This window comes from Emydura macquarii, unplaced genomic scaffold, assembly GCF_026122565.2.
Source record: "Emydura macquarii macquarii isolate MOO-44397 ecotype Brisbane River unplaced genomic scaffold, CSIRO-AGI_Emac_v2 contig_968, whole genome shotgun sequence".
Classification (NCBI taxonomy): domain Eukaryota; kingdom Metazoa; phylum Chordata; order Testudines; family Chelidae; genus Emydura; species Emydura macquarii.
This window is the reverse complement of record NW_027131105.1, coordinates 3,507,439-3,529,839: the sequence shown is the minus strand read 5'-3', so window position 1 is coordinate 3,529,839 and position 22,401 is coordinate 3,507,439. Positions and strand designations below refer to the sequence as shown.

At 40.0% G+C, this 22,401-nt stretch overlaps 1 protein-coding gene and 1 long non-coding RNA gene across 4 annotated transcripts in view; one reads left to right on the top strand and one right to left on the bottom strand.

Moving 5' to 3' along the window:
• The window catches only part of PTPDC1 (protein tyrosine phosphatase domain containing 1), a 42,085-nt gene extending 23,347 nt beyond the window's left edge, over window positions 1–18,738 (top strand). For 2 of the 3 annotated variants that reach the window (XM_067543818.1, XM_067543819.1), the window contains 8 exons: window positions 1,777–1,948; window positions 2,753–2,833; window positions 3,046–3,164; window positions 3,947–4,084; window positions 6,406–7,604; window positions 9,395–9,580; window positions 12,563–12,673; window positions 17,630–18,738. In XM_067543818.1, the coding sequence (XP_067399919.1) occupies window positions 1,777–1,948; window positions 2,753–2,833; window positions 3,046–3,164; window positions 3,947–4,084; window positions 6,406–7,604; window positions 9,395–9,580; window positions 12,563–12,673; window positions 17,630–17,746 (2,123 nt within the window). In that variant the 3' untranslated portion in view covers window positions 17,747–18,738. Of the gene's footprint in view, window positions 1–960; window positions 1,175–1,776; window positions 1,949–2,752; window positions 2,834–3,045; window positions 3,165–3,946; window positions 4,085–6,405; window positions 7,605–9,394; window positions 9,581–12,562; window positions 12,674–17,629 lie in introns of those variants that run through there. The other variant, XM_067543817.1, reaches the window with a different exon arrangement.
• On the bottom strand, window positions 627–21,620 carry LOC137150110 (uncharacterized). Its single transcript, XR_010918915.1, has 3 exons — window positions 21,299–21,620; window positions 3,137–3,234; window positions 627–1,162 (listed from the first exon to the last, which is right to left on the bottom strand). It is a non-coding gene; the product is annotated as an uncharacterized lncRNA (long non-coding RNA).
• Between the last annotated feature and the right edge of the window lie 781 nt (window positions 21,621–22,401).

Below are 22,401 nucleotides of genomic sequence, written 5' to 3'. Positions count from 1 at the left end.
GCATAAGCGTTCATGGGCAGAAACCCACTTCGTTGGATGCCCCATTTTAAATGGTTTTTACAATTCTTACCCCATGCAACTGAAGGTTTGGCCCTGTGATTTTTAAAGCACTGTAATCTTTCTAGCCAGTTCAGTCTCCCTCTTAAGCATGGAAGCAAAGGGGAAAAGCAGCTCATAGCCGGATACCTACCTCTTGAAGCTTGGAGCAATCTAATGATATGGCTACTTCTCCCAATAGTTTGCTTTACCTCAACCCAGTAGAGCCAAGAGCTTTGAATAATAAAAAGCTCTGCCTTGAAAAAATAAACCTTTTGTTTTCCATAACAAATTGTGTTTTGTTAGTGAATATGAATGATCCGTGAGTGAGTGGTCTGCAATTCATCATGTATTGAACAATTTCAATAGCAACACACTAATCCCAATCATTGTTAGTTCCGTAATGCATTTTGAAGCAGCTAAGTGAAGGGAAAAAAGTGGTAGTGGACTGTCAAACTAATCAGTGGGGGAGAACAGTGTATTTACATATAGATTTCTAGGAAAACAGTGCCCCAAACTACAATTTGATTGTATTTTGGTATATAATATACTGTGTAGTATATTCTGAATGTACAATAATTGCATAGCAATTTACTAAAATACTCATTTTATTTATGGAAAATCTTTTAGTTGTTCCCAGTGCAGTTGCAGAATTATCTACTTAAAATGCAACTATTCTCATCAGCAGTGGAACAGTTTGTCCCAAACAGAATCAATTCATATAGAATTTAGCTGCCACAAGGGTAGCTGGCATCATTGGCTTCATTGTTTGTTACTATGGAGACCGCTCAGCCTATCCTGAATAGCTGTTAGATCATACAGAAAGATACACATCTCTGTGTAACTTCAGCATTGAGCAAGTTGGATTTCAGATCCAGTTCAGATTCTACGGCATTTGTAAAGTATTGCAAGGGGTGATCGATCATGGAGGGTTCACCGAGGAGGCGCTCAGCTGTCGATATTTTTAGCAACTTTTTTCAAGGTCGGAGGCATTCTTCCTCTGATCCCCTTCTCCGCATACTCCAAAGGCGCCGGAGCTCAGTTGTAGAGGTACTCTCATCATCCACACACCGCGTTATGGTGGCCATATCATCTATAAACCCTGCAGAGCTGAATGCAACTTTTCCTGAGAAAAAAAGTGAAGTATTTTTAGATTATTGGCAAAAATCATACTTGGGTTTTATAGCCATGTATTATATAACATGTATTAAAGGTATATAATATTGTTCTGACGTTTAGATGTATATAAATACATATGAAATATTTCAAAATAATTTTATAGTGGTTATTTTATTATATATAATTGTATTCACTGATCTCTTACTCTGTCCTTAATCAGTGCTTTATTTTTAACTTGTAGAGCATTTCAGTTTAACACCTTGGTTTCAGAAAATACTTAAAGCAAAATCTAGCTTAATATATGTTGTGTAGGCGTGCTGTACATTTCTAAATAAAAGGTGACCGTGGCATTTGCTTCATCATGGAGGATACCTATAGCTATAATTTCATCAGGAAGGAAACCAAGTTGATGTCATGAAGAACAGCACTAATATAACTTCAGCACTAATATAAGCAAAGAATGAGATTTTTATTGAGAATCCTTTCTGTTTAAATCTCTTGAAAAATCTTTAATATACTATATTTTTGTAATTCAACCACTTAAAAGGTTGCTGTATTATATTTTAAGGTAGTGATGATAGTTTGCTAACCTTATTTACTCTGTTTTTGTGTGTGTTGTAGGAAATTCAAGGCGTCCAACCGCAAAATATACTAAGGTAGGGGAGCGCCTTCGCCATGTCATTCCTGGTCATATGCAGTGTTCGATGGCATGTGGTGGACGTGCTTGCAAATATGAAAACCCAGCTCGATGGAGTGACCAAGAGCAAGTCATTAAAGGACTTTACTCTTCCTGGTAATATGCAGCACTCATTTTCACTAAGCTTAATTCTATAAGCTATATTAGCAAATTTAGAGTAATAGATTTATATTGCATTCTACTACTAAATATAGACTTCTGAGTTAAGTACAGTATGTACTGAAATAAAAGATCAGTTAACAATTAATTCTTAGCAGTAAGCCATGAAGGCCCTCATACAAAGCCCATTGAAGTCAATGAAAGACTCTCATTGTCTTCACTGGGCTTTGGTTCAGATCCAAAATAATAAATGCCTGTCTACAGATTACATGAGAAGTTTCCCCCTGAAATTTAAATACAGCTCTAAGTTAAACTATGTTCATTGATTTAGACTAAAATGAATGAAAACATGTTATTGAAGATAAAATAATATAAGGTATGAAGCCAATGAAAGAATTTTCTCCATACTATATGTTCACTGGAATGTATTTTTAAATTAATATTGACATTTTGTAAAAATGAAAGCTATTAAGAAGAAACATGTAAAATGCCTCTGAATAAGAATACAGAAATTGTGATCTGGGTAGCCATTATCTACCTAAGTTTTTATATCATGCTCATCACCATGGTATCTGAGCACCTCTAATAATGGTATGTTGTTATGTAACTTAATTGTTTCAGCTAAGTGCAATTTATAAAGCATGCAAGATAAATGATGAAAGAATTTTCAAAAAGGTATAAATGCACACTGCTAATTATAGATAACTTCTTGAAAATGAAAAAAAGGTTTATATTTTGGTAGAATACCCATTAAATCATCACAATGAACTATCCAGTGAAATTATTCATTTCTTTTCTCAGGATAACAGATAACATATTGGCTATGGCTCGACCCTCAACAGAAATTATTGAGAAGTATAACATTATTGAGCAGTTTCAAAGGTAATTAATTGCTATAGATTTTACGGCTATAGTCCCTGATCCATTTCTTCCCTCTTACTTAGATTTGGATTGTTGGTAAGGTCCTTTCATTTTAGCAATATACAGGTAAGCATCCTTTCTGCACTAAGAAGAAATGAATGTATGTTTCAGAAAACAAGGGTTAATGAAATTATGGCTGCATATAATGTAACTATTCTTTTTCCTTGTTTAAGCTGTGCCATAAAAACAATAATTAACCTTCAGCGTCCTGGTGAGCATGCTAGCTGTGGGAATCCGCTGGAACAAGAGAGTGGCTTCACCTACCTTCCTGAAGCTTTCATGGAGGATGGAAGTAAGTTCACTCCTGCTGCTTTTCCTCATTAATTATCAAGAACAGTACATGCAGATTTTCTGACACTCAGCTGTTGGGTTAAGAACAGTAATATAAGGAAAGCTATACACAAAATATAAAGAATTAAATTTAGCAAAGTCCAACCTTGGATAATACATTGCTCCCTCTCTCTTATGCTACTGTTGGGTGAGGTGTGTGGTGGACGTGTTAAATTTCAGTAGACTGAGCAGCTAGAGTAGATAGAAGACTATGCATGGTAAAAAGATAAATGGGAACTGAACAAAATAATTTAGAACATTAACTGTGTTTCAGACATGTACGTGACACTTTGCAAGTAGTGTCACACTTTTCAAAATGTCTTTCTTTGATCTGAAGAAATTTGTATCAGAAATATCTTTATTTTTTTCATATAGCACTGAGATGAAGTGTATCTGCTTAATAAAGTTAAGAGCCTTTGAGTTAAGATGTGCTTTTATGCCCAAACAGAATGTTACATTTTTCCTATATATAGCTCAGCAATTTTAGTATGAATCACTCAGTTTTGTTATACCTTTTTCATACCAGCTGAGCTTTAGTCTGAAACATCTTAACTAGCTCAGCATGTCCCTGAAATTCTCACAGCAAGCTCTCTCTGAAATGTGAAAATAATCTGTTTCAAACAAATAGATATAGTCAGTCCTATTAGGATATTGTTTTAGTCTTTCAGTCCTGTCATTTCTCTTCTGCATACAGAACAAACGATTTAACGTTGTGTACTAAATAAAATAATTCTCTCTTTTTAGTTTATTTTTATAATTTTGGATGGAAGGATTATGGCGTGGCATCTCTCACTGCTATACTGGACATGGTAAAAGTGATGGCTTTTGCCTTGCAGGAAGGGAGGGTAGCTGTTCATTGCCATGCAGGACTTGGCCGAACAGGTATGTGATCAACTTCCCAAATTAATGTAAACTTATTTTCCAAAGGTACAAAATAATGGTAGCTATAAACCATTATGGGCGTGTTTAAATTGTACATTTATCACTCTGAGAGGAGTCATGCCTGGAAAGTGGTCAAACCTTCCAAACAAAATTTGTAAAAAAATGAGTCATTCTGGCACAGGCAGCAAGAGGACAAAGTTAACAGATACGAGCCGTGAACCAAATGGTTAGAGAAACTTTGAATCCATGTATCAATCTCCCAGCAATATTGAAACTGTACAGCCTCCTCGCCTAGACAACCGCTACTCCAAATAGTCTCCAGTTAAGAAAATAATTCCCTTGTGCTTTTCTGGTCTTGAATACAGTTATCTTGTGTTTACCCTTTCAGCTCAGACCTTTGGTCTTCAAGGCTTTTTTCTTTTAGGTATGAGGATGTTAAAGGTTGCACTTGCTTCTGACCCCTTTCCAGATATGTGTCTTTTCCTGGCCCCATCTCTGCAGCAGCCACCATTGCTTCCTGTGCATATGAGGAGTTTGAAAGTGATGCAACTGTGCTGCAAACACAGTTGAGAAAGAAACTGGCATTTTTTTAAATGTGGAGGGAGGTTGGGAAAAAGCTTTAATCACTCAGATAGCATTTAACAAAGTTCATACAAGCTAAGGTGAGATTTAATTTCTTATTTAAAAGGAAAAAAACCCTAAACCAGTGGTCCCCAAACAGCGGAATATTTGGGGTGGGGCCTGAGCCAGCCCCCACAGGGGGTGGGGAGGGAGTGCCGGCCAGCCCCGCTGAGCCCCCAGCTCTGTTTAGGCCCCACCCAAGCCTTCACCCCCAGCTCGCAGCCCCGCTCCTGGGGAGGCGCGGACTGGGTAAGTCGGGGCACAGACCAAAACATTTGGGGACCACTGCCTTAAACCTTAGATTCCCTCTGTCTTCCACTGAGTAGCCACGTCAATTTCAAATCCTCTCACATCCACAAAGTGCCAGCAATGGCTGACCTATATCAAGGTAAGGGAAAATGGCTAGGAAGGAGATCAGTGAAGCAGCTGCAGGTCTCAAATCCTTGCAGCCAGAAGAAAAGATCTCATTTTGGAGGTGTGAGATGCAAACAGCTGTATATGCAAGAAATAATAAAATAGGTAGGCTTAGAAAGAAAAAAATTCAACTGAGGCTGCAAGCGCCTCTCAGGGAACAGGGAGAGCAAAAAGCCAGGTATTGTGGCTCACTAATCTCCTTTGTAATGATGATGCTTCTACACTTTGTATATATTTTAGATTACTGAATTAGCACCAGTGTGCAGCTATTAGAGAAAATGTGCTTTTCTCAGGCATGCTTATAGCACAAGTTATACATATAGAACCTACCCGATAAGGACTATCATTGAAATCAATGAGTGTCTTTACTTCAATGGGAGGTGAATGAGGCCCCATGTTGTCTGACAAGCGCATACTCTATCAAAGCTATTTCTTATGTTAATTTCTTAATTCATTTGGGAAGCTTCCCACACTTTGTTTTGGATGTATGTACAAAATTTAAACAACATATAAAATAGAACATAAAAGGCCAGAAACATCACATCATCCCAAAATCCACACATTAGTGGCTCCCTCCTACCACCCAGTGCTACCTACTATTCCCTCGGTCCCACAAAAGCTTGGAACAGAAGACTAGTTTTGGAGTATAATTTGACGGCTAACAAATTCAGGTTCTAGTAGGCCAAGAGTGAAAGTGAGTTCTAGAGAACCCTTCACTGAAAATGCACTACTTCTAGCCCCTTTGCAATTAGACCATGGAACAGTTGTCTAACATGCCTCAGCTTATCTCTGCTTCCATGATATCACATGGAAAGACAGGCAGTCTTGCGTACTGAGTTCCTAAATCATTTATATCAGTATCCTTTTACTGGTGGATAAACTAATAGTGGGAGTTCAGTTTAATGATTTGCCATAGTACGTTCCAGATACAGTTTGGGCAGTCAGCAGCAACAGGGGAAACATAAGAGACCGGAAAATGGTTGAGATTCAGGGAGGATAAAGCATCAAAAGGAAAAGGAGATGGCACAAGAATGGTCAGTGTTGGCCATTTGGGATATTACTAGTAACCTAGCACTAAAGCAGTTCATCTGTGTTACTGAGACAAGTGCTTATCTAGTTCTTACTGCACACTGATGTTTGTATTATGATGCTAAAATGCATATACATTTAATTGACAATAACACACTATAAATTGAACATAAAAATTGCATCCTTATGTATGTGTTACTTTTTTATTTTATAGTGCATTTATTAACCTGTTAACCATTTGTCTTTAAACTTTGTAGGTGTTTTAATAGCTTGTTATTTAGTTTTTGCCACAAGGATGACTGCAGATCAAGCAATTCTATTTGTTAGGGCAAAAAGGCCTAATTCTATTCAAACTAGAGGACAGTTATTGTGTGTAAGAGAATTCGCTCAATTTTTGATTCCTCTAAGAAATGTGTTTTCTTGCTGCGAGCCCAAAGTTCACGCGGTTACTCTGTCACAATATCTGATCCGCCAGAGGCATCTGCTCCACGGTTATGAGAGTCGACATCTCAAGTATGTGCCAAAACTTATTCATCTAGTTTGCAAACTGCTATTGGACTTGGCTGAAAACAGGCAAGTGATAGAGGAGGAATTGTTAGATATACCAGATATCTCTTCTGAAATTGAAGAGGCTGTTTCTCATTTGGATTCTACACAACTAGATAAAGAGTTAACAAGACAGAACAGTGACACATCAGATCCATTCTCCCACATAGTATTGGGAAACATCCCTTTTGAGACCCAGGATTCTGTTTTTTCCAATGAACACAATTATGATCCTCTTTGGAAGAGGCGGAATGTTGAATGCCTTCAGCCTTTGACTCATTCAAAAAGACGTCTAAGCTATAGTGACTCAGAGTTAAGGAGAACTGCATTTCTCTTTGAACAAGGGGAAACTCCATGGACAGTGCCTGCACAAGTACCCCTCTTTGAGCAGCAGCAGAACACTAGGGAATGTTTTCTCTTTGCAGGCAGGCAAACTCCTCAGCTGGATTTAAACAAAGAAGTCTTAGTGCGTAGTACATTTATTTTCTGGAGTCAAGGTAAATTCAGTTTAGATAGACAAAACGATTTCTATAGCAGAAAATCACCAAAAGAAGTGCAGCGTAGTAAAACCTTTTCCTCAGGTTTTGAACCCGTACACAATGACAGGGAAGCAAGAACACCAAGACATAGTTTTGCAAAGGAAATTGCTCACAGAAAGGAGCGAAAGACTAATATGTATGGCAGAAGAATTTGTGCTTCTGAGGACTCTGATAATTCTGCTTTAGAAGAAGAATCATCTATTGGATATGAAAGTCAAGATAGTAAAGATCTATTAGAAGCAATTCCACACATTGTTTTGCAATCAGAATTAAGTCTGGATGCACGAAGAGTTTTGGCAGCTAAAGCACTTGCAAATCTTAATGAATTTATGGGAGAGGAGGAGGTGGAACAGAAGGTAGAAATGTGGCAGGTATTACTTTTTAAAAAACATTATTCAATATTGTGTATGTATTCCATGTATATTTAAAGTAAAAACCACAGCAAAAATTCCATGCCTAGCTCATGAGAGAAGTCTCTAGCACCCTTATACATTATACTTATGGGACGTGGATTACATGCTAGTTAAATTGAAGGTTGCTTTTACCAGACAAGGGACAACCTCCTTTCCAGAGCCCTTCCATGCTATTGTTATATGTTAACCAGAGGTGGTCTGTGGCATAGCAGCAGGAGGAGGCGCACCGTCCTCGGGATTGAGTACTGTGCCTTCGCTGGCCTGAGAGCAAGAGATTATGGCTTGGAATCGAACCCAGGTCCCCTGAAGGGGCCATTGTTATCTAAACCATTTGAAAAAGCCTGTTTCTAGGTAAGCACTGTGATACTGAAATTGCCAGTCACCTAAACAAAAGGCTCTCGCTGCAACAGATATATTATATAGTCAGAGGCCTGAGGTTTGACAAAACAATTTAAAAAAAAAACACACCAAAATTTCACTTTAACGTTAGCATCTAACAGAAAGTTAGAAAATTTCTTTCTGGCTGTGTTTATTCAGTAAGTTAAAATCAGTTTATTAGCTGTGGTCATAACATGGTTGGTAACATAAAAGTGCCTCAGGATATTAGGTTAGAGCCAGATCCACAAGTTGTCTATAAGAGCTTTCTCACAGCTAATCACAGGATTTTGTGTGTAAATGAATAAAGAAATTTAGTAGAAATTTAACTGCTTAAAATCATCAAAACCATATCCTCCTGACTGATTTGAAGTAGGAATCAAAAGTTGTTTCATATATTCTGTGTATAACTGGAGGACACTAGATGGTACAATGCGCTATTCATGTTGTCCTTCTGTCTAAAGAGCCACTTGCATTGCAGCTGGTTAATGTTGAGAGTTTTGTAAAAGGGAGGTGTGATGGGGTGTGCATCTCACACCAGCCCTGGTAGAGTTAACAAGGGCCTGAGAGGCCAGTTAGGTTACATGGCAGCACCTGCAAGTGGGAGGGCCAGGATTAATTAAGAGTGAAGCCCAGCTGGGGAAGGGCTGGCATAGCACTATAAAACCAGAAAGGACAGGAGAAGGGAGCTGCGGGGGAAGGAGGCTGCAGTCACTCCCTGGGATGAGGGAAGTTGTCAGGGAAAAGGAGGAGAGCAAGCCCTGAGATTCTGCTCTGGAGTAAGAAGTCTAGCAAGAGGCTAAAAGGGAGTGAAGTAGCCACCAGGAGTAGACTCCGCTCCCATAGTAAACCTATAAACAGGCAAAGGAAGGCAAGAGACTGGGAGGAGGAGGGAGCTCAGGGAAACAGCAACAGGGACAGGAACTGATTAGACCTGGATTGCTGGTTTTAGGGTCTTTGGGCTGGAACCCAGTGTAATGGGTGAGCCTAGGTTCTGATATTGTGGCTCAGAGCTCCAAGCTGGGGTTGAACACTGTCTTGAGAAGCTATTTGGACTGTGGTCCTGTTAGACTTGGTAGCCTTGGAAAGAGGTGAACTAAACAGTGACCTGGCTGGAGGGCCAACTTACCAAAAGAGAGACTATTGCAGCATGAGCAGAGAGAAGGGGGCATCTGTTGCTGAGAGCTACTTTCCCAGATCTAGACACAAGGAGGCACACTAGCAATGAGTGGGAAACCGGCTATGGGAGAAAATGTATTCATGGGGCTAATAAATGTCTCCTTTTGTATATGAGCACAAGACTAACAAGTGCTGCTAAAAGCAAAGAAAATCTTAGCAGAAGTAAATAGATGCTGAATTTTTATTTTTGTTAGAAAGAACTGAATTCTCGAGATGGAGCTTGGGATAGAATTTGTGCCGAGAGAGATCCTTTTGTCCTTTGCAACTTGATGTGGTCCTGGATAGAGCAACTAAAAGAACCTGTTATAACCAAAGAGGATAGTGACATGTTGTCAAAAAAATGCACAGAATCACCAGAAACACTTAACTTACTAGAAAAGGTAAACACTGTATATGTCAATTCATTATTTTACTGAAAAGTACATTTTACTAACTCAGGCTTTGCATTAGTGCCCTTAAATAAGGAGGAATTTACATTCTTAAAGGTAACTTGCAATCAAGCTCTGTAAAAATCAAAATGAAAATGTATCTTGATAGTTCACAGGAAGTTTTAATCAATGCTTAGATGTTCTGGTGCTGGATGGTATAGAAAAACTCAAGGTAGATAAAATCTGAGCCCTATTCAATTGAAACTTGATTTCCATTTGTGCTAGCTGGAGGTACCACAGCCTGCTGCAGTTTGAAATACAGAGAGATAAAAGGCAAGAAACTCTTTCCCTTTAGCTTTCCCTAACTCCAGATCTGGCAACAGTGCTTAATATTGACCACATTATAGTTCTTTGCATCTTCAAAGTGCTGTGCAAACATCTAATCCTGCTGCACTGAAAGGATCGGTGCAGGGGATGTAAGGAACAGACAGATCCAAGTAGTAAATGCTTCAGTAGCCTGGCCAAGTTCCATTAAATGAATCAAAGCTATGGCTTTCATAAAGAGTTGGTGTTCTAGATTTCTCAATCACATGAAAAATCTTCCAGTTCTTTGGGTGTTCTTTTTGTTTCTGGATTATTTGTGTAGAAAATAGGCCACATTCTAATATCCTCCATCCTCCCCCCTCCCAGTTCACCGTTATACAGTTCCTCAAGCAGCAGGTGGTGACTGCCTTCTCTGCAGTCACCACTTCCATGACATTCAGGGTCTCTCAGTTCAGGATTTTGAAATATCATGCTTCTTCCTGAACTGAGTTCATCAGGATTTTATTATTTTTGCTGAATAAAAGATAAAATAACTGCTTGATACTTGAAGGTAAACTAACCATCAAAATTAATTATTTTATCTTACCCATTTGTTGTTTATCTCATTACATTTGTTGTTGTAATGTATATTTGCCCTTAAAAGCTGCCTGCCAAAGTGGAGATAGGCCCACCACCAGATCTTGGGGGAGACAATGTGGAAGAGGAGATCAGCTGCCTTCAGGACATTGTTTCCCTCACCCACCCACACACTCTTTCTCGTACCCCTCAGAGACCCTTCTGTGGGGTTGTGATCCACACTGGAAAGGGAGTGGAGCAGACCAGGGCTGGGAGTGAGATGTTAATTGGGGAGAAAGGCTTATCAGTATATACATCCCTGAGCCCTAGAGTCTTTCCTAGGAAAAGATCATACAAGCTGGAGCTGTATAATTTTTTGTGCCCTTTCACAATAGGGATCCCCCAGTCAGGGGCTGGAGTCTAGGGGGACAGCCATGGCCAGGAGAGTCTGTAGTACTATGGATCTATTGGAACTGTACTGTCAAAGAGTGGGGGCTTGGGGAACCTTGGGGGGGGGAGAGAGGCCTGTACATGGATAGTCCTGCCCTCTTAGAAGATTCAGAGGATCTATGGGGTTTGTGTCAAGGCGCTACCCACATTCTGCAGAACTGTTGTAATAGTTGGGCCTACAAGTTTACCCCAATTGTGAGCTCAATTATAAGAAGTGAGTGGAAGTTCATAAAGTGTCACAATAACCTACAATGATAAATATTGATGGGGAAAAGCTGCAAAGGGGAGACAGACAGAACTAGTCCAAACAAAAAGGCCTACTGAAACAGCTCAAGATCTGTGTTAAGATCATGTCTTGTAAACAGGAGAAGCATGGGACTAAATGTCAATGAACCAAAATTGGTGTGTTGGAAATTAGGACTAATTGGTGGAGTCTTTAAAAGAAAAGATTTTGAGGGAAAGTTGGGACGGATGTGAACACTGACTGACTGAAAGACAAGGAAAGGGGAAGAAGCGAGTTTCATCATCACGATGGCTGCCATTCCCACCCTCTCCTGCAACACCAGGATCCAGCGTGACACCATTGTGCCTCATTCATCCTTATCCTGAGAGATGTTCTGACCATACTGGCCCAGAGAGAAGGAGCTAGATGACATTACCACCTCCACTAATGTTAGCTAAATCCCATGTGCCCCCTGGGATGTGAGACTGTCACCCTCCCTCACTCGCCTTGTGTGTCCTTTTCCTTCCCCACCTTATTTCTTCTCTTTCCTATCTCCTTTTTCCTTCTGTTTAATAAGAATCTGACTTAGTCAGTCATGACTGTATATTTAGCAACATTCCTGTAAGCTTTTGGCCGGAAAGAGGCAGCTAAAAGCAATGCCCTGAACATCTCAATGCTAGTACAAGTTTTCCATGTCTCTGAGTGGCTGGTAAGGCCACCTGCTGTGCCTTTATTTTTTTTCAGCAATGAGACTGCAAGTAGAAGTCAACACCAGAGATAGAAGCTGCATTTTCTCTCTTTGCTGCTCTTTTCTCTTTCCTCTTGTGTGTGTTTGTCTTGTTTTGTCTTTTAGGAAAAAGCAACAACAACAGTTCCAGCCCCTCTCAACTAACTTCTTCTCTTTTCCCCCAAAAGGATAGTTATTACTATTTTTAACATTATCTTAAAGATTTTCAACATGGGGTTTTTCCTTCTAAATATTCTCTACAGTTAAAGAGAACAAGGGATGTCATTAAAATAAAAGGCTTAATACTTTAGATTTCAAATGCTGTAACTGTTTTTTCTTTTTGTGTGGGTGTGTGTATGTATCTTTAACGGTGTGTTTGCCATGGTACTAAGCAGGCTTAGGTCTCTGTATACCAAATTCTGAACCTTGCTTTAAAACTGTTTAATGTTGGACTGTTTCAGGGTCATGTTGACACTTGATTCTTCGGGACCATCTATTTTGTCAAAATTAATGCAACAGAACCCCTCTTCTCAGCATGGTGGAACAATTATGTAAGAACTCTGTAGGAGAATCCTTGTGAAATTTGTTCCCCTGGACTTTACTGCAAGAGGGGGTGATCTGGTCTATAGTTCTTGGAGTGCTTTTAACAATTTTTTGAACATTTTCCTTGACAATGTTTCCCTTTTAATAACTTTCTATTTCTTTTACCCACTAGGAAAAATATCAGACTATTCTTTGTATTTTCCGTTGTGTAGTGAATTTGCAGACAATACCAGCTGATGTGGAAGAAGCCTTACTTAACCGGGCCATTAAAGCTTTCACTAAGGCAAGTGGCAACTCACCCATGAAATTGTTATCGTGTTGTAGATTATGGAAGATGAAGCAATAGTCTCAGCCAAAAATGTTAGTAATTAATTAAGTGTTGTTATACTGACACTTAGTTATTTTGAAGTATAATAGTTTTGTCATAGCAATCCTCCCCAAAGCACAGAAAAATACTCCCCACAGGTCAACAGTGGGTGCTGAACATGGTATGGAGTAAAAATAGTGCCTTCGAGCAGTATTTCTTTATCCTGTGACTTCATTTTTATGTCTTGCTAAGTCACTTCCATTGGGTAGAAGTTGAAGTTAGACTATTTCAAACTGGAAATAAAACACATACTTAACTGTGAGGTTAATTAGCCATTGAAATATCTTATCCATGGATATCATAGATTTTCCATCACTTGGAGTCTTTAAATCAGGAATGGATGACTTTCTAAAAGATATGCTGTAATTTCAACCATTAGTTATTGGGCTCAATTGAGGAATTACTGGGTAAAATTATTTGCTTGTGTTAGAGAGATCAGATGAGAGTCTCTTTTGACCTTAAATCTATGCCTTTGGACTCTGCAAAAGAGATGCTGTCTACTGAGCATTCTATTGTGAATTCAGTTCAAGTATTTGTCTACTACACTGATCCCATTGTAGGCATGTGCGCTGCTGCCATGGGCATCAGCCTGTATCAGTTTAGCCAGCAGTGTCTTTTGCAGCTCTGTATGTGCCCTGTACACCATAGTACACCCTCCTGATGGCATAAAGAGCAGAGTAACCCCAGCCACCACTCGGTTCCTTCTTACTGCCTGTGGCAGCAAGATGGAGCTATACACTGTCCATCTGCTTCCCCACAGTTTCTCAAATACAGTGTTACTGTATTTTATAGTTGGGAGGGATTATATTTGTGACAAAAAACCTAAAACTTCTTTTGTTTGATTTTTGCCCAGTAGGCAGTTATACCCGTAAAGGATGGACATGCTAAATATCATTATTTTGTTTAGGGGAGTCACATATTTAAGACAAGTGTTCAATTTGCAAATCCTTTTCTGAGCACATGCAGAGAGCTTACGTTATGTCTGATGCAAAAGTCAAGTCAGTGTAGAGCATTTCGGACTCTGAAGGCCCTTCTTGAAGACTGCTTTAAGACCAGTTTCTGTTAGTGCTTCTGCTATCAGAAACACTATTCTGGGACCTAACAGGACTTCTGGCTCTAAGAGACTGTTTCTCAGAAACATGCTGAGCCGTCTTGTCAGTTCTTTTGGTGTCATTCAGCAACTCCTGTTGCACAAGGTAGGAAAGAGTAGAGATCTTCAGATGGTGTTTAACACTGGTCACAATCCCCACTGTTGGCCAAGAGGAGGTCTAAGATTCATCACACTGATGTCTTCAAGTTGCCTTCTTCCAAAACTAATTGGTGCCATAAGGCTTCAAGGGGCTGCAGAATCCTACTCTGCGGCTTTGGTACCATGTTGTCTATTTCTGGCAACCAATGCCTCTTTCTCAGTGCAAATGTGATTGGTATTTTCTGCCACATATTTTTTAATATTGCATATAAATAAAAAAAGTCCCCATTTATTGAGACTTCACACTGATGCTGTTGAGATTAGTTCTGCCCACCTTGGTACCAATTCCTCTCTGAATACAGGCAGCTTTCACAAATTCTCCAACCATAGTGATCACTCCAAACCCACAGTCTCCTCACTTAGTTATTTCTCCAGTATCTACAGAATCTAAGCCCCTTCCACTACTGGAATCAAAGGTACTGATTATGAAAACCTCCCTGTGACCATCATCTGTGGTATCTATTTCTCAGACATTGGGGTCTGGCTCTCTGCAGCCTGTTAAAACTCCTTAGAGATCTGTACCACCCTTGAAGAAGCCTCTTTGTCTCATGGCAGTAAAAGCCCTTCTCCTAGATTCTCTTCTCTTTGTCCGAGACTGGTTCCTGAAGAAGACTCAAGAAGGATCCCTTATTATACATCCCATACTTATAATATTTCATCCATATTGTGGCATCATATGCCTTTCTCATATGGGATGCAGTCTTGGCCATAATAGACTGGGTGGAATCATCAACATTTTCCTGCTCTTTATTCACTCAGATCTAGGCCTAGAATTAGATCACCATCTAAGACAGCCCAATCACATAACCAGGAGCTTGTGTAGCAATTTGAACAAAAATCTCATATTGAGGAGGAAGATCTTATGGAGGATCATGGATATAGACCCATTCCGTTGGCTATTTATCTTCTTCATCAAATGAGGCTGTAACATAATCTACTCTTTCCACAGTCAATTTCAAGGCCTTTCACAACCTTCTGAAAGGATAGAAGAGATCTTAGATACTCTTTGAAGTTGTCTAGGAAAGGTGTTACAAGTTATTCAACACCTTGGTGGAATCTCCATCCTTGGAAGTTTTTAAGGTGCGGCTTGACAAAGCCCTAGCTGGGAAGATTTAGTTGGGGTTGGTCCTGCTTTGAGCAGGGGGTTGAACTAGATGACCTCCTGAGGTCCCTTCCAACCCTAATCTTCTATGATTCTATGACCTTGCATCTGGTTTCCCAGAGTTGATTGGAGTGGGAAAACAATGAGGCTATCAGTTAAAGATATGTGGTACGCTCCTGCCTCTATTTCAGCCACATCTAAAAGAGCAGATCACAAGTATCAAGTTCCCTCAGGGGTTAGAAATTTCTTGACACATCCTGGCATCTGGGTCTTGAGTTGTAGTGGCTGCACATGAAAGCTCTAAGCAGCCTGGTCCTCCTAAATCAACATCTAGTGATAAAGATAAGATAAGCTCTCACAGTTGAGCAAAAAGCTTCCTCAGGACATCAGGGACAAGTTGAAAGCAGTAGCTTTGGAAGGACAGCCCTGACAAAAACTGCATTACAAGTGTCTTTGTATGCTTCTGACACTGTGGCTAGAACAGTGGCTACTGCAATAACTATATGCAGAACATCCTGGCTGCAATAATAATAATACCCAATTTGACAAAGCTATTCTACAGTTATTTTAAATAGGACTCCTATCACTCACCTCCTTGAGAGGTAGCTGCTAGTCAGTCCCCTCCAGTGAGATCCATGTGGATAAATACTTAAAGAAAGAGATTACTTAACTGACATTAACTGGAGTTTAAAGTGCTTTTTCCCACGTGAATCCCACAATCCACACTCTTTCCCCCCAGATACAGAGTCCATTACATGGATAATCTATATTAGTGAAGGTACTGAGTGGTAGTTGGGGCTGCTCTGCTCTTTATACTCTGAGGGGCACATGTGCAGCCCCAACTGAAACTGCTGGCTAAAAGATTCTTGGCTTGCATGCGTGTGGCATGTACGCCTATACTGGGATTGTTACAGACAAAAGCATCTTAAATTCCAGTGATTCTAATATAAGGAACCTCTTATTGTGTTTTGGCAAGTCTCAAGCAGAAACCAGATAGAATATTCATTTTCTGCTCACACTTTTTCCTTGGGCATATTTCAGGCTCCTTTAGGGGGAAGTTAAGCTTCACTAATAAGACTGTTCGAGATGCACAGATTTGGTTTGGTTCCCCTCCCTCCCCCCCCCCCCCCAACCACACACACAGATAAATCCTCCCCCTCAGTGGTTAAGATTAACATTATTCTCAACTTTATCTAAATTAACTAAAATGCTTTTTTCTGGCCCAGGACCTAGTGATTATGGAAGAGTGGTATTTGTTGTTCCTGTCATCCATTAGGTGACATTATAGGTGAACTATAGCCCCAGCATTTCAGAGCCTCGGTGTGTGTAATTTATAGAATAGAAACCTGTTCTGACCAGATCAAAATATGGTTTAGATGAAGTAAGATTACAAAAGAAATAACAATATAAATTTATTATAGCCCCCACAAACTGAACAGTAAAGCCAGTAGTGTGCAGAGAACTCTGCATTTAGTGGCCAGATCCTCAGCTGGGGTAACTTGATGTAGCTCCATTGTCAAATACTGGTTATTTGTTGTAGGGTCCATCCTCCCCTATGCAAGTTATCATGAAGGGCAGAGAAAATGTGCAACATGTGCAATCTACAACTACTACTGTTTTGTCCCCCTGGCCAGGAACTAAGGCTTCTACACCATAACCTGTAATCGTGCAAGAACTGTGCAAGTAGATTTCTCTGGTCTCCAATTTGCCTCCCAGATTCATCATTTCCAACTAGTCCCTTGATAGTGTGGTTTCACAACCCATGCTCTCAAGCATCCCATGTGCTGCAGCTGCCTTCTGAACTCCCTTCACATGAAGGAGAGAGCAGTGCCAATTACTAAAACCTCAAACTGTACTAGCTTGTGCAGTGTTCTCTTGCAGGTTTGGGTGGAGTGGAAGAATCCAAAACCTAACACTTTCCCCCAATCCTCCATCTCCATGGAACTAGAATTCTGTTTGGTAGAGACACAAAGGGGCCATGTAGCAGAAGTGAAGTCCCCTCTCCCGTTCCATGGATGCATGGTCTCCATCCACGTACACAGGTGTCAGGGAGCATGGGATATATATAAACAACTGCTTATAAAAGCAGATGTAAATATTTGTAAGAGTTGAACTTAGTCATATGGTGGTTTCTGGTGATGCTCAACTCAGAGTGGCTTTTCTCTCATAAAGTATTTGAAATAATTTGAAAAGAAGAATCATCATATCTAAGCCACAACCACTTTTCAACCAGTAGTCATGCAGACTGTAGACATGAAAATGACATCTCTCCTCCTAACTTTTATATCTAACAGCCATTTTGAGTTAACCTATCAGTAGATAGAGCTAAAATACTCTGCTATAGTTGTTCAGATCTATAGTATTTTATGAAAAACACATATTTCCTGGTTTAAAATAAGTATATGAAAATGCATTGGATATTTTGTATTTTAAAATATTCATTATTTAGTATTTTCTGTCTGTATTTTGCCATGACATACGGTACTGTAAGACATTAATTTTAATTTCTTCCTTTTACCAGATGAGTGTGGATTCTGAAAATGGGCCACAGGTTTACAACACACTGAGAAAAGTATTTAAACAAACACTGGAAGCAAAAAGAAAGGAGCCCAAAGAAGAAACAGATAAACCTTCTTGATGTTTACACAGTTATGCTGGGGACTTCAGTGGTCTTGTCAAATTCCCTTTCTTTTACCAGCTACAGTATTTTGTGCTCATTGGCATGTATTAACCAAATTAATTTTAGTTATTACACAACTTTTTTTTAAAAAAAAAGGGGGAGCTGTAGTGAGCCTTATTCCATTTACAGATGTAAAAGTTGATATTTTAATGAGCTGCTACTGTGTGATTGTACTGTAGCATTTGGTTTGAAGCAATGTGCTTTTATATTGTGAACTCTCTGTTTTAAACTATATTTATTGATTTAGAAGTCTCATCAATAAACTATATTTTTTTATGTTAAACAGTTGCCACAATGTCAGTGCCATGTTATACAATGATTTATTTAATGTATTAAGTAATATTTATGTATTAATGTTTACATTAAGGATATTCCATTTTATTTTACAGTGAATAAATATTACTACACTCTGATGTACTTATCGAGTTCTTTGGAAATCTTAAAATAAGATTAGTTTTAATAGTAAACAAACTTTTAGAAAAAATCCTTTATACATAGCTTATAGTAAATCACCAAATGTCTTAATGTTGCTTTCTTATGTGTCTAAAAAAAACCTAACAAACATTTAACTTTTCACTGTATGTTGCTTATTTACCAAATTTTATATATTTTTAGGTGTTTTAATAGAAAAGGTTTCAGAAATTTTATTTTTAAAGGAAAGTTGCTTGTATGTTAAGGTGCTTAAAGGGAAAGAGTAATCTTTTCCAACTGGCTAAAGAAACCTACAGATGTTTACCTCATTTGAAAAGTTATTTAAATGTGAAACCTTATCCAAAGGCCTCGTTCTTTACTCACACTGAGTCATAACTTACATGAGTAACCTATACAAATTAAATCAGTGAAAACATTACATGTAAAAAGTGTATTGCAGATGCTAAAGTACTGTGTTGCTTTTTTGTATCTTTGAAGGAGATGTCATTTTCTATTTATTTCATTAAAGATATCTGTATACTCAACAATTTCTGTTTATGGATTAGGATTCAGGTTGGTTGCCCAATTTGCAGGGTTACAGTTCATAAGGTAAGATAAATGTAAAAAAAACCTTCTTCTTAAATATTTAGCTGCAGTGACTACATATATTCAGTTACAAATAGGACTGTTTGCCATGTTGATAATTTATAAATGCTAACCACAAGGTAACTCCAGAAACCAAATTCAAAGCCAAGCAAATCAGTTCCTGCCTTTGTAGAATGATCTTAAAATGTATGCACATGGAAGTAAAATACCGTATATGAATCACACCCAAAAAACTTGGTAAACTAAAACTCTAGAAAATCACCAGCCAACGCAACACTAACATCCCAGGTTAACCTCAATTCACATGACTTACCATCATATATAATACCCAAATGCATTCACAGGCTTCACAACTCCACAAGAAATTCTGTTCAATTTCCAGCATTCAAAAACTCATAAAGCACAGATCCAATGCCTCAGTATTACATACTCAGCCTTCATTCCAAACTCAGAATTGTTTAGGTTGTAGTAACAATTTAAAAGTTCCAGAGGTAGCCGTGTTAGTCTGTATACAGCAAAAACAACGAGAGCCCTTAGCACTTTAAAGACTAACAAATTAAATTTCTGTAGGCATAAGCTTTTGTGGGCTGCAACCCACTTCGTCAGATGCATCTTAATTTCATCTGAATTTAATTTGTTTGTCTTTAAAGTGTTACAGGACTCTCATTGTTTTTGCAGTAACAGGTTAATTATTTTAACATGTCTATTAAACTGATTTTCATTAGCTATATTAATCATTCCGAGATTGAAGTTAAGGTTGGGCACGTGTTTGAGGAATCAGATGCACACATTGTGATTGGTTGTATGGTGGATGCAGGCTTGCTGACCACACCCAGAGAATGGTTGGAAGAGTGTGGATAATTACCACTATGCCCCCTACTGAAGGCCCCAAGAGTGAATTGGGGGGTGCTGGTCAGAGGGAGTGTAAGTAGGGTTATTGGCTGATTGCCCACGGGAGAAATGGAGGATATATTTTGGGGGTAGTAGGGCTTTATTAGGGGATGTGGGGGAAGGGAATCATTCAGGAACAGGAATCTGGTGGAACAAAACTCTAGAGGGAGTACAGGTATTGGGGAAGCAGGGTTCAGTCAGTCAGCATCGGGGAGAAGCCTTTAGCAATGTGGCATAAGGAGGTAAATGGTGAGGGAGCATTAGGGCCTTTACCAGGGGCATAGCAAGAGTGACCCTGTGTCAGGTAGAGCGTGCAGCAAGCAGGGCTCTGGTAGGTGAGCCATTGGGTTTGCGTTGAGGGGAGCATAGTTCTGGAGAGAGGTTGCATGCTGTGCAGCAACGCAAGCCCATGCAAATCTCAGGCTAAGCAAAGACGTGTGTGAATACAAGCAGGTTATGTTTCTAAATGTTTACTTGTATGAAAATGTGTGCTTGCCCTGAACTTTGTGTGGGCTCTGCTCTTGGAGAGAAGGGAGGCAGGCAGAATGTAGGGGTGGGAATGGGACACAGCAGGAATAGTGGGGAAAAGTGCAGCTGCAGATATACAGTGACAGAGATTGAGGTTGGGGAGGGCTTAGGTTGTAGAAAAATTGGGGTTATCTGGTGGTGCATTGGAGGTTAGGAAGTAGCAGACTCTAGGGCAGGGGATAGGGTTTGGGACAGTGATGGGATTTGAGGAGAGCAGGGGATCATGAGGTAATAGGAGCACAGCTAGTTCACTGAACAAAGCTCTGCTGAGCTAGCTAGGCAAGCAGCCAGTCCTAGAACAGAGCTACTAAGAGGCTTCCGGAGCTGAACTGCAGGGGTTGCTGGCTAATGAGCTCAGGAAGCAGCTCAAGGCCTCCCTGCATCTCCTGCTCTAGTGTGGGGCCATCCTCAATCCTATCTCCTTCCTTGTTGGCTTCAAGGAGGCAGAATCATGCAGCGTTTTCTGAAAGGTTAATGTATGCAACATTTTGCAGCCCCCAATTTCAAGACCTACCTCGATGTGAAGCTTTGTGATGGTAGGAGATTTTGTTGGTCAAATGGAGGGAAACAAATATTAGATAATTAGCCAAATATTTTAAAAGGAGGCAATTTCTAGGTACTTAATTTTCAGAACTGATCATAGTTGCCAATAAGACAACCGTGAAAAAATAGAAAGTATAATCCTTCTACAAGGTATTGTGGGCAGCAATCAAGACCAAGTTCAAATAGCTAGGAGTCCCTCGTAAAATTAACAAACACCACCATCTTACCCACACGTTCTAGGCTCACTAACTACCTTCCCGATGTGCCCTTGAAAAGCAATACTTCCCCATTTACAAGCATTAGGTCTATGATGAAACAAGGAAAATGTCATTAGTGGGAAAGGGAACATAGCATCAGTGGGAAAACACAGCAGCATTACATGTAATTAAATGACAAATCAAACACTTCCCAATGGTAACTTTGCCAATAGTCCATTAACTCTCCCTATTGGATACTCACACGTGGTGAGAAAAGACCAACTAGGCTTTACCACATCACCTTCCCTTCACCCATTTTTTAAATGCCACTCACCATTTGATGTCAATGAATATCATAGTTTCAGTGTCCAGAGATGCATTTGAGCAGGCTTGTCTCCAGTCCCTTGGGAAGTGCTATCTGGTCCTGAGATGCTACCACTTAACTAACATAGACTGATTTCAGTTTTAGTTAGCTGAAGGTTGAAGGGACCTCACTGGAGTTCAAAAAAACTCTCAAAACCCTTTGTAACAGCTCTTGAAACAACACCCTTAGTCTACATCATACATCACCTCAAATCACCTTCTCTGAAATCAAAATTCTCTAGAAAGAAAAACCAGGAGCAAGTAAAACATCTGAGAAGAAACCTTAATCATAATCTTTGAGACCAAAAAAAAAAAACCAACCCTTCCTCTATTTGGGGGGGCTGACCTCAGGTCCACTACCCAAACAATTCTGACTTTGTTTTCAGTTACGTTGACTCTCAAAATGTCACCTGAAGAATTCTGGGTAGTAAGTATATGCAAATGAAGGTCTTGCTCTGTAGCTATCCTGCCCCTTGTTCACAAGCATCAGGCCACAAGGCTTACAAAAGCATGTTGGGGCCGGGGGGATGGGGAGTGGTCTGTGTTTGGGAGGATGCAACACTCCATAATGCAGTGGAATTGATTGCTGTTAAGGTTTGCAACGTTATGACCTAAAAACGAGAGTGCACCAAATAGCCAAGGTCAGACTGGCCAGTACGGGGTACTGGGAAATCTCATGTCATCCTTCCCCCGAGCCCGCCAATGACATTCTTAAAAGGCCCCCTGTGTGGTAAAGGTGATGGCTGGCTCTTTAACCCTTATAGCAGTGCTCTCTCCCTGGCTCTGTTTTGAGCGGAGGCGCCCACATCTCAGAGTGTCCCAGCATACATTGTGGGGGCCTGGCACCTAGGCACTAGTAGGCAAAAGCGGGACGTGTAGGAGCCCGCACCCCTGTGGCCTTTCCTCCTGCTCCTCCCAGAGCTCTGCCCCCTGGCCAGGCTGGAGCTGGGTCTTGGTAAGACCTCCCCCTGCCTTGGATGGAGGGGGTGCCTGAGAGCAGCCCCTGGCCCATGTCCCCGCCCCCACGGGGCATGCTGCCCAGGGCCAGTGGAGGGTCTGGGGCTCCCCACAGTG